Source organism: Sebastes fasciatus, chromosome 6, assembly GCF_043250625.1.
Source record: "Sebastes fasciatus isolate fSebFas1 chromosome 6, fSebFas1.pri, whole genome shotgun sequence".
NCBI lineage: Eukaryota > Metazoa > Chordata > Actinopteri > Perciformes > Sebastidae > Sebastes > Sebastes fasciatus.
The window spans coordinates 24,923,651-24,942,083 of record NC_133800.1 but is presented as its reverse complement, the minus strand read 5'-3'; the positions used below and the strand labels follow the sequence as shown (position 1 = coordinate 24,942,083).

General features: G+C 40.1%; 1 protein-coding gene across 3 annotated transcripts; it reads right to left on the bottom strand.

Annotated features, from left to right (window-relative positions):
* Positions 1-4,365: 4,365 nt before the first annotated feature.
* klhl22 (kelch-like family member 22) lies at positions 4,366-13,567 on the bottom strand. Of its 3 annotated transcripts, XR_012594314.1 has the most exons (8): positions 12,784-13,567; positions 10,471-10,636; positions 10,079-10,390; positions 9,512-9,924; positions 7,906-8,098; positions 7,538-7,771; positions 5,787-6,562; positions 4,366-5,289 (listed from the first exon to the last, which is right to left on the bottom strand). XR_012594314.1 is itself a non-coding variant. In XM_074638718.1 (7 exons), the coding sequence occupies exons 1-7, from the start codon at positions 13,032-13,034 to the stop codon at positions 6,221-6,223; spliced, it is 1,911 nt and encodes a 636-aa protein (XP_074494819.1). In that variant the 5' UTR covers positions 13,035-13,561; the 3' UTR covers positions 4,366-6,220. The 3 variants fall into 3 exon arrangements, 2 of the variants coding, with proteins under 2 accessions (XP_074494819.1, XP_074494818.1); XM_074638718.1 differs by having other exon boundaries at positions 4,366-6,562; positions 12,784-13,561; XM_074638717.1 differs by having other exon boundaries at positions 4,366-6,562; positions 10,067-10,390; positions 12,784-13,181.
* Positions 13,568-18,433: the final 4,866 nt, after the last annotated feature.

Here is an 18,433-nt window from a genome sequence, read left to right as displayed (position 1 = left end):
CTGCTAATGACTGTTGTAAAGTCCAGGGGGGGGAGGAGGAGGAGGGGGAGGTCATCCTTCAGGAACAATCCTGGCGTGGTGTGGAGTTTACTCAGTGTGATTTATTATCTAGGAGTCTTCTTGAACCAGTATGTCCAAGATCAGACTGTATGTAGCAGCACACATATTCATTTTAATGAGGATGAGAAAAGAGAGATCTGTACAGGAATCTGTTCTGCTGCTGGGTGAGAAGGTCAGCGTGATGACGTTCAAGAGATATTATGAGCTCATATCTCCTCCAAAGAGGATTTTTGATTAAACCCAATAAAGGTGAAATCATATTGTAAGGAACTATGAAATTAAAAGCATCAAAGACAAACAATACAGAGCTTTTTACCACAGGATCATAAATAATAATACATAGGGGGATTTGTCTTCACATCATTTATGCATATAATCTGTATTTACAGACGAAACAATCTACAATCATTGTCAGTGCACAATTTAACTTGCTTAAACTCAGCGATGTCACAGGACTATTTAGATGGCAAAGCTTTTGGTAGAATTATTCAACAAGATATTGTCACTATATTGTAATATAATGTCCTAGCGGTGTAGCTGAAAATATACCATGGAAAAAAGTTTAGAAATCGCCCTTTAAATACTTATAAGGTGAGAAAAGTCAATTGAGATTACTCCTTAAACCTGCAGTAGGCAGAATGTTTTTGGCATCATTGTGCAAAAAAATCCATAATAACCTTTCAGCATATTGTAATTCAAGTGTTCTGAGAGAAAACTAGACACCTACACCTCCTCATGGCTCTGTTTTCAGGCTTTAGAAAATCTAGCTGTGACGGAAGACTTTGGCCAATCACAGGTCATTTCAGAGAGAGAGAGCGTTCCTATTGGCTGTTCATTCATCGGAGGCTGCTGTCAATCACTTGCCAAATCCGATCAAATGGTCAAACTAGACAGCGCTGATCAAATATGAATCAATATTCTGTTACTGTAATGCCTATTTCTCGCATAAAATGTTTTCAGAAACATCTTGTAGTGTTCTGTTTAGCTGTAAAATGAGAAGGTTTGCTCTGGCTGGTGGGCGGTGCTTGGTATTTCCTCAGATGATCTCAACATAGCTGCTGGGTCACAAACTTTCTCATTTTACAGCTAAACAGTACACAACAATAGAAATAGGCATTACGGTAACCGAATATTGATTCATATTTGATCAGCGCTGCCTAGTTTGACCGTTTGATCGGAGTTTGCGAGTGATTGACACAGATTATGCACTAGTGTCAGGATATAGTGACCGTTTTATACCAATTCTACCTACTGCTGCTTTAATTACTATCCAGCTAGATAAATGTTTTTAAATACAAAAAGGATATCAATACTGACTTAGCGAATATTTCATGATGTGAACTGATGTACTATCAAAAATAGATTGTGATATAATTAATACATTTTTCATAATATGAAAACTGTGATTTTATTCACAACTTTTGTATTAATGTACATTGTTTTACAATGTGTTTGTAATTTATTATAATAATAGTGGGCTTGTCTATTGTGTGTGTAGGTAGGCTCAGGTAGAATTATGACTACAGGATGTTAAAAACAACGTGAAACCTTTGTCAACCTTCTTCTTTTAGGGGGATTTGTCATATAGCCTGACCTTTAACTCCATTTCTTTATATTCAAATATGAATGACTGAAAGAAAAATGTCAACTTAGTCTGATACTCAGGCGGAATTTGTTAGATAAACCATTTTTGTGTGTATAGACAAGGATACAGTATAGGCCTATATAGCAAACCAGCATGTTCTCATCCCAACTCGTCACATACTGACGCTTTGTCAGCACCGTTGGCATCACTTTTCGGTTGCAGTAAACACATTCTTAATATTGTGAATTAAACAAAAACACGTCTGTACTTCAGTTAATACATTTGTAACATGAAAATGTGACTTGACGTTGTGAACGCAAGACACGAACGAACAGCTGATTGTAAAGTGAAAGTGAAATGTAATGCACGGGATATGAACAGTGGTCTCCTGGATGAAAGCCCTGTGTTTGTTGGACCCATCCACCTCCACATACGTCACTTTCCCCGTACGTTTACAGTTTGTCGCAGATGGGTTTACGTTGTAGTTAATGGAAAGCCTGGTGCGTCGCATACCGGCGCCTTATTTGGCAGTATTGAAGGCCGGCGGCCGCAGCAAAGCGTCTGTATTTGACGTCAGCAGCTGCATCAAAGGAAGCATCATCAGTAGTATACCTGTCCTTTTTGGTGAAATGCTACCACCAGATAATGTTATGCTGATGCTATTTGATCATCTACGTCACAGTGAAATGGTGTATGTTGTGTAATATGATGCCTGAACATGTTGCACTCACTGTACATGTCATGTTGATGTTGGTTGGGGCTTTCTGTAAACGCCTAAAATGTGTAAATGTGTAAGCTATACTGTGTGTGTGTGTCTCAGGGTCACAGGGTACAGCAGCCTGCCGGCTCCGTAGATGTCCAGGAGGATTATCGTCCGTCACCCAGTGAAAAGGAGCCGTTTGAGTCCAGATCTGCATCCACAGGTGACTTTCTTTGTTCTCCATTGACCTCCTGTTCTCCCACACAGCAGGAGAAACAAGAATGAAAGCGCTTAGAGCACTTAGCAAAATCCCCTCGACACACACATCCAACAACTCCGCTGGGTTTAATCTGCATAGCTCCGCATCAATGGGTAATTTGGGGGCCTTTTAATTGCCCTGATAATGGTCCGGCAAAGAGCATCAGATCGACCTGCACTCAGATGCCCGTAAAGGCCGCTGACGTGGTTAAGTGCGTGACATATGTCTTAAGTATCCCCCGGATGCTACTGCAGCTTTAGAATGAAAAGACGCATAAACGCAGCAGATTGTTGATGCTGGATGTCCAGTGCTGGTGTCAGCACATCCCACCAGACAAGTAGAGGTGGTGGGGGCTGGCACAATAGTGTGAAACAGAGAGGGAGGAGGTGAGGGGGGGGCACTCACTTAGGGCTGGCGGGGGGTAACAGATGTAGATGAAACAGCCTTGGAGAGGAAAGCAGCAGTCAGCCTTCATAAAGCTGATGGAGTGGAGGGGCCAAATGGAGAGGAACTGGTAGAGACTGGGCGGAAATAAAGGGCACAAGGCAGCAGCCGCCGCTGACAGCAGTTCAAACAACGACGACTTTCTATTACAGCAGCTCTAAACCCCAACTAGTGGCAGCGCAAGGATTTTAGAAACATTGGTATCACTTTATGATAACCATCATTAATGAATGGTAAATTGTTAGTTAATTAAACTTACTTAATAGTTATTTTACTGTTTACAATTAAATTATAATTAAACATGTTTACTAATTATAAGTAATGCTAAAATTTCTGTTATTCTATCATAAGTTTGTGTAATATGAAATAATTAGTTTATAAATTATATATTGTATCATAGCTGATAGGAGGCAATAACAATTAGAATCCGATTATAAATTTTTTTTACACGGCTTTGTTGAATACTCGATTCTGATTGATCAATCACGGTGTTCTACGTTCTGTTATTTCTTTATAGCAGACCGTTGCTATGTATAACAGACCGTTGCTATGGGCGCAGTTCTGATGTCGGACTCTGACGGACCGTTTTTGTGTCAAATTATTTTATTTCTTAAGTAAGTAGCCGTGTAATAAGCGGGATAATGAACAGCTACCGAGTCATTGTTGTGAAATGAAATTGATAATAAATAAATAAAATTACGTAACAAAGTGTTAAAAATATACGTGGTCCATCTATCTATGTAATATTTATAGATGTTTTATAAACAATTTCTTAAAGGTTTAAAAATCATTTGGTAATCATTAACTTAATATAGTTTATTAAAATCTTATAATGCGTGCAACAATAAATTGTTAAAATAACATAAATTGAATTATTATTGAATTGTTTAACAGTAAAATAACTATTAACTAACGTTTAATAAACTATCAATTTACCATTAATTAATGATGGTTATTATAAAGTGTTAACGGAACATTTAGGTTATGAATTGAGGACCACACCCCAATTATTTGGTTAGCTGTTTAATTATGTTTCCTGCAAGTTTTATTTAAATAATGCCGTTCTTTCAAGGAACAGCTGCTTATAAACAACAAACTGAGCCTTTCAGAGCTTTGTTTCTAATTCATTGTAATTAGCACTAGACTCCAGGAAACTGTTTAGGAAATAATAAGGGAATTATACACCTGTAAAATGAAGCATTGCCATTTTATTTCCCAGCCTTAAGTGTTTCAAAGCCCTCTTGACGGATGGAGAGATACAAAATCCTTTGATTTTGTTGAACTAAAAGTAGTAACGTGCACACATGACAAAAACAATATATTACTATCTTTATTAAATCTCAAAACTTATGTCATGAACAGGATGCTAAGTTTGCATAATCTTGTGAGACAGTGTGTTCTAATACATTTTGTTTGTTCAGAAGGAACAGACTTGTTCAATGCCAGAGGAGTAAAGGATACACAGTGGAGCGGGTGTCATTAAGCTTCTTAAATGTTTCTATTAAACAGCGCAACAGTGAACTGAGGCAACAAGCAGAAACAACTCGGCCAACAGAAATATTCTAAAACTACTCGTCATTGTGCTCTTTAGGATACAGTAATTGGGATAACTTACACAGTATGAGAGATCAATGAAACGAAAGTGACAACAATTGTTTTGGTTTTCAAAAAACAAGATTTGACGTTCATAAATCATATACAGACATGGCAACATGTTGTGAGCTGGCACCAGCGCCTCATCATTCAGGTACAAATCAGGTTGTTTTTTTTAACAAATGATGTCGGAGGCACAATACCTAAGGCTCATCTCCATTCACAGAATATACTGAAACATAAAAATACACACAAGCTCAGGATGTAACCACAAAAACAAGGCACAATGTTAAAATGTAACTTAATACTCAGTAGTTTGGTGGGGAAGACAACTCCACTGCAGTAGCTGCTAAGGTGGAGATAAGAACTAAATTATAAAAACAAAAAAGTCAATAATAAATCTTTAATCCTCAGAAATTAACAATTTAGTGAAAAGCTAGTCATGCATAGCCAGACCCATATCCACAGCCAGACTTTTCTCTGCTAAAGAAAGGCTCCACACATTATCATTCTGGTATATTTCTTTAAACCAATCACGATCGTCCTGGGCGGCGCTAAGCACAGGATGCAGCAATGGTGCCCTTTGCAAAATATATAGTGCAGATAGCGGAAGGGGAGGAGAATGCCATGTATAGAGAGGTGAAGTCCCTCCCCTTCCGGTGGACCCCATGGGACCTTATTTCGGAAAAAATATGAACGATAGTCAACGGTGAGAGACAAATCAGCCTGGGAGCGGAAGAATGAACGAGACCAGTTGCTGTTTGTGAGTACATCCCAGTAGGAAACACACAGGCATCGTAGCTTCAGTGAGACAGACGTCCCTTACGCGACTTTTGGGTGTGTAGTCTTTCTAAATTATGTATTTTCAGTCTTATACTTAAACAGTTTCACAACAAACTACGACTTTCTTGACTTGCAAAATTATGTTTTAAATTGAAAAACCTCATATGTGAGATTCATGGCTCAATTCAAATGTCTCTCACGGTTGACTAGCGTTCATATTTCTTCACAAATAAGGTCCCATGGGGTCCACCAAAAGGGGCGGGACTTCACCGCTCTATAGCAGGCTTATACCCACAGTCTACATCCGGTGAGTCAGACTAGCTAAAAGGTAACCACTGCCTGTAAATCTCTGAAGTTTAAACCTAATTTCATGTCAAAAATTCTTTAAAAAAACTAGCCTAGGGCCGGCTGCTGCTGAGAGTTCTCCATATTACCATGTTATTGCATAGCAAGTGGTCTTCACTGCTTCCTGTCACTTGAAGATATAAAGGATATCTCTGATAAATGATGCAGAGGCAGCTGCAGTGACCGGTAATAATGAGGGATCAGTGACAAACAGTAGCAGGATTCATAGGCGGAGTATGATTATCTAGGAAGAAATTGAAAAGTAACAAAAAAGTGTGCAAAAGCCCCGAATGACACTTTGGTTCAGAGGCACTCAAAGTGGTCCACGTGCAAAAAGGACACGATGCTGCCAACAAAAAACAAACATCCACCAGGTACTTCAACATGCTGCATGAGATAAGTGCATGACAGTCTCCAGTGCTCAGACATTCAGTTCATCACAGTTGCTGCTTCAATCCTCGCTAGAGTCGTCAGAGTTGTCCATGTCCACGTCCTCCCATGAGGCCTTGGTGCGCTGCTCCCAGCTCCTGGCCTGGGCAATCACGGCAGGGGGCATGAGCACCACGCAGGCCGCCATGCCGGAGACGCGCTCCTTAAACTCCGTCTCGTTCTCCCACTCGTCTGCGTCGGGGTTGTACACGTGAATGTATTTCATCCTGTTGCTTTTGTCGTGGGAGCGTCCTCCCAGGACGTAGATGAGACTGTTCAGCACGGCGATGCCGGGTTCTCCGTGTCCCGCGGGGAGGGGGGTCAGTAAAGACCAAGAGTTGGCTTCGGGGTCAAGGCATGCCACCTGGAAAAAAAAACAAAACAGGAAACAAATTATGCTGTTTCATAAATGTGCGGTCCAAACAGTAATAACCTCTGTCAGAAGACACTGCTCGGACTCATACTTAATTCAATGAGACAACTACTGGCTTTTTAGTTCAAAAAGGGGCTACATCAGGAGGTAAAATAAGCTTAGACTAAATAGACTACAGAATATTTTCTCATTTAAATTTGCAAGACAGAGAGGAGTGAGGGGAGATCAAGAAGACAGGACGCTTTGAGACAAACAAAAAACCAGGGCTGTCAAAGTTAAAACGATAATGCATTAACGCAACTTGCGATTTTTAGGTTGTAGTGGGCTCAGTTTTAATACAGTGAAGATGCTGGTATCATATGAAACTAGAAAACCTAAGGATGCCGTTGGTACCAGCCATGTAATACTCGCTTGTCGTGAAGGACGCTAAATAACGCTCCAAACTTACGCTAAAGTTTAATGTAAAACTGTCAAGTCAAGTCAGCACACTGACACACTGACAGCTGTTGTTTCCTGTTGGGCTTGAGTTTGCCATGTTATGATTTGAGCATATGTTTTTATGCTAAATGCAGTACCTGTGATGGTTTCTGGACAATATTTGTATTGTTTTGTGTTGTTAATTGATTTCCAATAATAAATATATACACAATTTGCATAAAGCAAGCAGATTTGCCTGCTGCCATGTTGATAAGAGTATTAAATACTTGACAAATCTCCCTTTAAAGTACATTTTGAACAGATAAAAAAATGTGTGATTAATCACGATTAAATATTTTAATCGACTGACAGCCCTAAAAACAAACAAAAGGAAAACAGAAAAAAATAAAAGAAATATGTCATAATACAAGAACATCTCTATGTCGTCCATCAGGCACCATTATAAACTGAATGACGGTTTACCAGTGTAAACACTTCCTTCATTGTGCAGCAATAAGCACCACTGATGACTTGTGTGTGACATTGTACCTTCAGGACATCCCGCCGGTATCCACGCTGATCATTGCTTCCCCCGATAACATAAACGCGTCCATTAACAGCAGCCATGCCGTGCCAGGCGCGCTCCACCGGCCCCTCAGCACACGCTGTCCAATGATTGGCCATGGGGTCAAAGCAGTAGGTCTCTCTGAGGTAAGCATTTCCTCTGCGCCCGCATGTTATGTACATCTTCCCATCCAACACTGCTCCAGCGTGGGCGTAAACCTGGATGGGAGGTTATAGGGTTATACAGTATATACCTGTTTGATAACAGGGAAGCCCCATTACCAACACACAGGTGGGTATGTAGCTCCATCATGTGGATGAAGGCAGTAATACATGCATTGTTTTCATCTCACCTCTCTCTTTAGGGGTGATACAAACTCCCACGTGTTGGTGCGCGGGTCATAGCGCTCCACTGACTCCAGCTCACTGCTGTAGTCCCGTCCTCCGATGGCATAAATATGGTCACCCATGACACAAATACAGTGGTCAGCGTGCTGCTGCTGCAGGGACTGAATGGAGCACCAGCTGTTGTGGCGAGGGTCGTATCTGGGAGAAATGGACCAAAACAGTGAAGGAAAAACATGAATTCAGCAGGAAGAAATTCTGAGCTCAAAGTACAGATCAAACACTTTAAATTGAGTGGATCTGAGAAACACTCAAAGTTTAGTTGTTTTTTAATTGATAATGGATTAAATCATTTATCAAACTCACAATCACTGGTTCCAGCTGCTCAAAGTTTTATATCAGTGTAAACTCAATTTCTTTGGATTTTGAACGGCTGGTCAGACAAAGCCAGCAATCTGAGAACATGTTGACATGTGAAACTATTGCCTGACATTCTATAGACTAAACTCCGATCAACACATCAGGTGGGCTTACATATCAGCCAGTATTAGCTTATTTCAAATACACCTGTATCTACAAATGTGTCAGACTGTCAGATGATATGTAACATGTGACTGCAGTTCAGAAATTCCACAGATATGTTTGCTGTAGCTACGAAACAGTGACGCCATCACACCAGAAACCACTGGCTTATTTTTCGTATGTTAAACGTTCTGCTCACTAACTTAAAATGTTTGTTATTTGTAAAAAATAAACTAATATTGGTCGGATTATTCTTTTATCAAAATAGTTGCAGATTAATCAATCAACTAATCGATTATTTGACTAATCGTTTCAGCTCTAATAAACATAAAACAATGAAGTGAGGAAAATAATCAACAGATTAATCCATGAAGAAAATAAGGTTGCGTCCATACTAACATACTATTTAGTAAATTTTTACACATGGTGAAAATATGGACGACATGCACTCTTCTATATTTGGTATTTCACACTGAATGGAGTGCAAAGTCATGTTGTGGATGAAAAAGGAAAATAAAATAAAAAATAGATAAAACTAAAAAAAGTTTGTGAGATTTTTAGTATGTACGCAACTTAAGTATGAAACCAATAGTATGTGAATTGCATAATATTTCCAGTGAAATATTACAAGCGCTGGATACTACGGCGGCATAAATATCCCACAATGCAAGGTGGTAGTGACAACAACGTTCATAATAGATGTTGACGGACTGTTCTATAACGTCAATAACGCTTTGATTTAAGTGTAAGTGTAAGATTTCACTTTGCTAGGCGTAAATATTTTTTGAATTAGTTCAGACTTTATGATTCTCACATCCTTTGGTCACACGAGGTTGGCAAAGGTTACCATGGTTACACGTCTCCAACCGGCAAGGAGGCGCTCAGGAAGTGACAATGTAAATTACTGCTCAGTGCGTCCGGAAACATACATACTACTGTTTATTCACACAAAAGTATGTTGAACGATAGTACACATATTGGGTATGTAGTGCTTAGTATGCGATTTCGGACGCAGCGTTAGTGTTTCAATCCTAGATTGAACACAATTTAAATCCACTCTTTTAAAACTGAATAAATGGGATGGCATCTCACCTCCAGCAGCGGGTCTCTGCACGAAATCCACTGGTGTTCTTGTCTCCTCCGATTAGATAAACAAAGTTGTTGAGCACAGCGATGCCCTGGTTGGACATTCGGGGTGCGTGAGCGGCGGTGAGAGTCCTCCACTCCCCCCAGCTCGGGTGGAACACCTGAAACAAATGCTCGCTCTCCGTGGGGAGGGAGCTGGAGGTGAACATCCCCCCAAAGCCCAATATGCAGTGGAAGGTGGACCGCGGCTGGGTGAGAGGACTCTGCAGGACGGGCTGCCAGATCTCCTGCTCGTGATACCGCAGGGCTGCTGACACAGAATCCTTCAGTGGACACTGGTTCAGTCTGCCGAACAGCCTCTGCAGCACTTGTTTCTCAATCAGGCAGAAACGCACAGCGTCGAGCATCTTGAGATTGTCCTTTGGGTCAAAAAAGATTAAAAAATGAGTTTCGGCCGCTAATGCTTCGACAAAGTGTGAGTAAAACTAAAGCATGGTAAAACTAAGCAGGTATATATAGTGTGTATCTGATGGAGATGAAGAGTACAAAATGCAGACGCACCTTGGGACTGACCTGCAAGTACACCTGGTCAGTTTCCACCTGCACGGGACTGTAGTGGTAATGAAGAGCCGCCTCATACACCTCGTTCTCGCTGTTCACCTGGAGCTCGTCGCTGCTCAGCGCGCTGAAGACTTCATCCTTGGGGAGCTGTCGGTACACATCGGTGCGAGACAAAGTCTGGATGTTCGTGAGGATGTAGGAGTGGACCCTGGCATTGAGTTGCTGCAGTGCATAGAGATCAGCTAGATTGTGCACCTCTAAAATGTTGCTCTCGTCCAGCCAGGAGAAAAGGAAGTCGCAGCAAAAGCCGATGACAACCTCAAGCTTTTAAAAACACAAAAAGGACACAAGGTTAGCTGAAGGATATGCCACAATGAACAATGTGATCTAGCAAAAGAACTTACCTGTACTAGTGTGGCAGCTATCAGAACTTCCTGCACACACTCCAGGTCTAACTCAATCTCTGAAGTGTAGATGTAGTCAAGTATTTTTTTCATGGCCATGTAAGATACTCCATGAATTGGGATCTCCTTTTGCTGCGCCTCGCGAAGGCCTCCAGCAAACATTCCCCTAGTGGAGAACAGTGAGACATTGTTAAATGGCTTATGTTACGGTAACCTGGTGGCCCAGTGAAGATAAGATGCATACCATGTGGCCACAACAAACTTTCTCATTTTACAGCTAGAGAAATAGGCATCACAGTAACAGAATATTGATTCATATTTGATCAGCGCTGCCTAGTTTGCCCATTTGATCTGAGTTTGCGAGTGATTGACAGCTGCTCAGAGAGGGCAGGCTCCAGCTCCGCTCTGATTGGTTGTTTTCCGTCTGTGAAATCCTGCAGATGCAATTAGGAGCATCGGAGGAAACCGGAGGACACCGGAGGACACCGAGTCACATGATTTTTTTCAGATTACCTGTCTCATGCATTACTGTCATGTTGTTTGCCTACTGCTGCGTTAAGGCCAGAAATTACCTGAAAAGTGATTTCTGTACCCATCACAAAACCTTCATATGATTTCAACCAAATCTTTGTTGAATATACTGAGCCACAGTTGTTATCCCTTCAACAAAAAGCATCTCTGTGACGGGATGTTAGTGCCTTATCTTTACCTACTTTTAGCATTATAATGGGATTACAGGGTTACTTACTAACAGTAGGCCAAATACGCTTCCATCATGACCCGAGTTAACCTGTAGCTTTCGTGGACGACAAGTGTGCAGGGGGGGGAGGAAGATGCTCCCTGCACAGTAAGCTAAAAACCAATACAAAGTACAATACTTGATTTCACATTCAATACACCTATCTGTATCACTCCTCTATTATGTCACTCATAGCTGACTGAGGACCTCAGTGATTGCGTCTGTGACCTTTCTTATGTTGTCTATGAAAGCTACAGATTAACTTTTGATGGAAGCAGACACGTAAACACACAGAAAGCACAAGTAAACACAAACTTCAAAGTGCACCTAAAATGTGCACACTACTGCTGATCATATGACAATGACGATAAGCCGCAGGGGATGGTGTGCAAGACGAGAAACAACTGGACTCTACACCAAGCCTTGGCTGGGTCTTGTGACACCCGACGCATTGATCAGAATGTGATAAAATCAAAAGAACTTTTGTGAAACAGCTTGACTGGGGATACAAGTTTGAACGGACATGCTCCTTTGCCTTTCTGCAAATACATCATGAGACTACAGAGCTGTAGCAGATCCACCAGAGCAGCATCGAGTGGCACTTGTAAAGTTCAATTCTGAAGAACATCTTTTGCTCAGACAGCTTTTTCTGTGAAAAGAGCGAAGTCTTGGAACTCGCTATACCTGATCACTTGAAATCTGCTGCAAACTTTACCACCTTTAAGAGAGCAACCAAGCACTATGAGATAGCTGTTTTTAAGTTGTCTATGTACATTGTATTGGTCCCTATTAAATAAACCACGAAGAAGACATTTAGTAGTCATGGTCAATGGTGTGCATATGAATACTGCCTGCTCTATCTATCTTTAAGTTACTGGTATCTACATGTGTTTAAACACGAGTGAGTGTTGCATGTTATTGTTGATACTGTGACACAAAAACTAATGAAATATGGAAGTGAATAAAGAAACGTTAAGCAAACAAGGAAGTTGCTGTTACTGTGTTACACAAATCCTGAAACTAATGAAATATGTAAGTGAATAAAGAAACTTTAAAAAGCAACAAAGGAGACTGTGAGCTGTGAGTTTTTACCTAAAATAATATCACGAGAGGCTGCCAGGAGTATACGGTGGGCTTGGATGGGTCGACCCTCCACCAGCAGCACCACATCAAACAGGATGCCACCCTGTCTGAGAGTCACACTGAGTATCTACTAGACTGATGGAGTTGTGCTTCCAAAGTGTATTTTGAAATGAAGAAATGCTCATAAGCAGAAGGTCATTATTCAATGTTAAAAATTAAACTGCCAGTGTACAAAGGTGTTCTCATCCAACACCCAATACCTATAAAAACTAACTAATTGATTTCACTTACATGTCAGTGATGTTTTTGTAGAAGCCCATGCTTACAAGTAAATGTGGATACATCAATTTGAAATGAAAATTGTTCTTAAAAAAATAATTGTGTGCAAAAAAACAAGACTTGAACATATTCAGCCTATGAGGAGAGAGGAACATCTAATGAATTGCCTTTAAAGCAAACAAGGAAGACTGTGAGCTGTGTGAGTTGTTTACCTAAAATAATCGCAAGAGGCTGCCAGGAGTATACGGTGGGCTTGGATAGGTCGGCCCTCCACCAGCAGCACCACATCAAACAGGATGCCACCCTGTCTGAGAGTCAGCAGGCCGTCCAGCAGGCAGCAGAAATGGGTTGAACTCTTGTAGGTCTGTCGGCCCGGGCGGCCTGATGAACCAGCAGCTCGTCCTCCCATCGCACTCAGCTTTCCTTCCTCAGCCATGGCAAGGAACTGATGTTCAGGCTTCATCACTTGTTTTATCAGTCTAGTACTGGCACCATATTTCTTCACATAGTTGTTATTAAATTCAAGCCATGTAGAGAAACGACTGGCTGCAGCCAGCAGATAAAGAAGGGTGGTTACGGTTGCTTAGTAACGTTACTGCTTAGTAACGTACTGCTTAGTAACGTTACGGGTCTATAACAAGTTATAGCTTAATATACAAAAGCTATTAGCGAAATTATATAGTTACACACGTCCTTCCGTCGACCTACTGCCTGCGCTGTCAGATAATGTTAAGTTAAACGGGACATTCAGCTAGTAAGCTAACAGCTGGTTAGCATAATATCTGATGAAGCTAACGCATTATATATAAAAACAGCAAGCTATAGACGCTTAAAAACAAAAACAACTGCACGGAAATACCTCCGTGTGCGTCCAACAAACAAACAAACCGTTTTACATTATAACAGTTTGACGCCAATGTGTAAACGACTAGCTGTTAGCATGTAGCAGCCTGATTTTTTGACAGATCAAAACAGGTCTGTTTACTTTTTGGTGTCAGGCGGTGAGCTCGCACCTGATTGGTCCGTTGCTCTGCGGTTGTCCCGCCCACTTTCTAAGAAAGGGGCCAATCAGAGACGACTGTCTGACACACTGTCACACTGCAGGGAAATGATAATGTGACTGTGTTTCAGTTTGGCTACATAATAAATGTGTTTACAGTGTGCAGAACTAGCCATTATTTTCTTTTTATCCCTAGTTTGGTTTCAGATTATTTATATTGATAATATAAGTATTTTGTTAAACAAATGTTTAGATAGTGTGACTCTTTCTGTAAACACAAGAGGATGCTGTTTCCTGTCTCAAAGGCCATTTCTAACTGGTCTCTGCTGTCACACTGCATGCCATTGAAATACACCAGCACCAGAGGTTGAAAGTAGTTCCAAGTACATTAACTCTGTACTGTAGGCTATGTAAGTACAGTTTTGAGCACTGTTTTGCCAGATCTTGCGAGAGAAACAAGCAACAAGGTCTATAGAAACAAGCCCAAAAGTAGCAACTTTATATTTAATACACTTAATAGATCCCACTTCTCAGCTTTTGTATTTTCTTCATTTGCACTTTGGTTATATGTTATATATTGCATGTCTGAATGCAAATATTTTTACATATTTCTTATATTCTCATGTATTATTTGTATTTGTATTATTTACTTATATTTCTCTACATATATTGTGCTATATACTGTAGCATTATGTACATAATTTACATGTTACATACTCCTTTATTTTCTTGCATTCTTGATGTTTATATAAGAGCAACTGTGACGCCCCAATTTCCCCCCCAGGCATCAATAAAGTATTTCTGATTCTTTTAAATAATTTAACACATCTACACTGCCTTTCAGGGATAAATTATTTATTTAATTGTATTTAAATAATTTTGCATTTCTCAGTGGCTCCAGTTATTGGTCATTGAAAAATGCTAAATTATTTTAATTAAATTAAATAATTTTGCATTTTTAATGGCTCCAGTTACTAGTCATTACACAGACTGATTAACAACACATCAGTAGTTGGCAAAGGACCACCTGAACCAGATACACAACAATAATGCAATAATGATATTGTTGCATGAATAATTAAACATCTTGAAGTGTCTTTTCTTTGTTATTAGAACTTTTATTTCAGATACTTCAATGCATTTGATAGAGAGTACTTTTTCTTTAATATAGGACTTTAACTTGTAATGGAGTACAATGTGGTATTGCTTTCTTCCTCCACTTGTTGGCACAGTTCACCTATTTCAAAACACAAAATAGCAGTGAAAACACTTCTATCGAAAGTTTATTTAAACAAGAAATATACAACATATCTTTGTCTTTAAATAATACATTTACGTGACATACACAAAAATAATCAAATGATAGGAAGAACTTTGATATGTCAGGTCTTAAACAATTATTTATCATTCTTGCCAACTGTTTGTTGAATTTCTTATTTACACCCCTCCAATATTTGGTCTCCATCCGATCAGACACTTTCCAGATTGATTTTCCACTGTTTGATAACTGCATGAGCTGCAAGATAGATTTTCTAGGGAAGCCAGTCATGATGCTCTTTTTTATAAAAATCGAGGCTTCCATATTAGGTTTTACAATCTCATTCATCTTCTGCCGAGGTTTCAATTTGCATATATCATTTCCTGACACGTAGAGTAGAGATTTTTTCCACTCGCCAAAACACCGTTGGAATAATCCATCACTTGATTTATTTTCCAGTCTAATATACATTGCAGTGGAGTGCACAGGGGGGGAAAGCTCCCCTGGCTTTTTGTCTTGGGTGCAGAAATGCCCTTTTCAAATAGCAAATCATAACTTTTTTTCCCTGACATATCTGTCATGCGGCTGAAGAAATGCCCTATAGTTCCTGCAAGTAGTGGAGCCTATTGCAGAGCCACTGATATACTGTATACCTGCTGTGACTCCACCAAAGTTAGTTTCTCTATTAGTCAACTGGCAGGAAAATAACTATTTTGATGATCGATCAACTGTTGTATTTTGAAGGGAAAATTCCAGACTGTTCCTATTCCCATTTCTTTGTTTTATGCCATAGTAAACTGAATATCTTTACGTTTTGGAATTAGTTGGATAAAAAAAGCATTTGGACCTTCGACTTTAGGAAACGTGATGGGCATTTTTCACTATTTTCTGACATTTTAAAGACCAAACAATGAATTGGTTGATGGAGAAAAATCCTTTGTGGATTATAGTGGTAGGAGGTAGTATATTTTTGGCATCATTGAGCAAAAATTCCATAATAACCTTTCAGCATATTGTAATTCAAGTGATCTGAGAAAAAACTAGACTTCTGTTCCTCCTCATGGCTCTGTTTTCAAGCTTTAGAAAATCTATTTTTGTTCTTATTGGCTGTGCTCCGGTCATGTGACCTGAACTTGACGTTCCTTCACCAAATTTCACAATGGCGGCGGCGTCACAAACTTTCTCATTTTACAGCTAAACAGACACTACAAGATGATTCTGAAAACATTTGAAGCGAGAAATAGGCATTAACATAACATGATATTCATTCATATTTGATCAGCGCGGCCTAGTTTGACCGTTTGGTCGGAGTTCGCGAGTGATTGACAGCCGGCTCTCATAGAAGGCAGCTGGACAGCTCAGATCAGCTCTGACTGGTTGTTTTCCTCCCGTATGTGAAATCTTGCAGATGCCGTTAGGAGCACCGGAGGACACAGAGGCACATGATTTTTTTCAGGTTGCCTGTTTCATGTACTACTGTCACGATATAGCAACCATTTTATAAAAATAACTTTTTGAAATCATGTTTGCTCCAATCTCGCCTACTTCAGCTTTAATCGATCTTGAAAATAATTGTTAGTTGCAGCCTTATTCACAAGCTTTTTTTTTTTTAATTATCCACAGTGTTACAATGGTATTAGTCATAACCCAGAAAAATATATCAGTAATCAGACACAGACAATAGAGCTAATGCTGAAAGTGAAATTACCTTTTCATTTGTCTTTGTTTGATTTCAATTTGCTAATGGTGCCCATATGCATTACCAGAAAGATAAATCTTGATTACTGACTTTTATTGGGAAGTTTTCTAATGTGCTTTTATTTTCTAACAAGGTGTCAAACCTTCTAAGAAGTGAATATCACACAAAGATACACACCTCACCTTTTAAGTGCTCAACATTTAATTTAGAATCATTTTCACACATAACTTGTTGATTTGGACGACATAATCACAGGTACATGATAAAGTTTAGGAACGTGTTTGTGCTCCTGTTGTTGTGACGTCAGTCAGTGTCAAAGACTGAAAGCATGGTTTTTGCTGTTGTTAGACCTTCTTGGAGGTCACGGAGAGCCTGGCTTTGCCATTATTGAGAGTAGAGCATTCCAGGACATTAGCGTTGGGGCCGTCTCCTCTCATCAGGAGAAGGCTGTGCAGCAGGCGCGCCGCAGGCTGGAGGAAGAGATGACAAAGAAATGAAAACAAAGTGGGCGGCATTTACAGAATTAACTGTCAATCTATACGGGATGTTGGCTACAGCTGTTACCAAGAAATGAAATAGTCCAAGACCCTGAGCTTGTGAACATCCCTGTAACACGAATTCTGCAACTGCTAAGATGTTTAACCACCAATGAAATAATTACTGAAGGAGATCATCTTACGGTGCCAAGAGTGGCCATCCTGTGATAAGGAGAGTTAGTGAGGACACAATAGGCTGTAACAAGGAATAGTGCAGTGCAGCAGGTTGCTGGAAAAATAAGCAAATGTAGCAGCCACGCTCCGCAGCATGTTCCCAGCCCAGTCGCACAGCAGTTGGTGAAATAGTCAACCTGGGAAGTATAAACAGTGGTGAACGTCGCGTATAGGGAGGAGGTCAGGGTGGATCGGTGGGTCAAAAACACAGGACATTCCCCCAGGACACCGGTGTTTGTGTCCCGTGTGAAACCTCAAGTTAAAGTTGATTTATTTGTCACGTAACTTCTGTACTTATGTTACACAACTTGTGGTGTTATTTAAACCCAAACCATGATCTTTTCCTTAACCTAACTAAGTAGTTTTGTTGCCTAAGCCTAACAAAGTTGATCTTTTCCTAAGTCTAACTAAGTAATTTGTTGCCTAAGCCTAACCAAGTCGATCTTTTCCTAAACCCAACTAAGTAGTTTTGTTGCCTAAACCTAACTAAGTAGTTTTGTTGCCTAAGCCTAACCAAGTCGATCTTTTCCTAAACCTAACTAAGTAATTTGTTGCCTAAACCTAACCAAGTTGATCTTTTCCTAAACCTAACTAAGTAGTTTTGTTGCCTAAACCTAACCAAGTCGATCTTTTCCTAAGCCTAACTAAGTAGTTTGTTGCCTAAGCCTAACCAAGAAGCACGAAAAATACATTGTTGAAAGTCGTGCTGAGTGTCACGAAAAAAAAATAAAGGGAAATTTGTGTCTATGTACACAAATCAAATAGATTACATGCATGAACTGCCGTGAGACTGTGTTTCGTCTCCCATATGCTACATGATAAGAAAGGAATCTGGCAGACCAGAGGACAATCCAACTGATTAGTTTGGGACAGTACAGCTCCAGTGGTGCCATTCATTGTGCTCGCACCCCATCTAAGATGGTTTCCATGCCAACTACCTGCCACCTTTAGTTTGGCACAGGGGTTTTGACAGGCAAAGTATGGCACTGAACCATCATTGTTACTTGCACACTTGGCATATAAGAGCTGAAATCTTAATGTGCAGCCTGTCTATATATAACCTTTTCTTTAATTAGTTTGCGTGTTTACTGTAGAGTCAATAGTAAGGCAGAAACTGTGAAGCGTGTGAGGAGTGCGTGTCAAAATATAAAAAGAATGGGAGCAGCATGAAATGAACTGTGTCTACTGTATTATA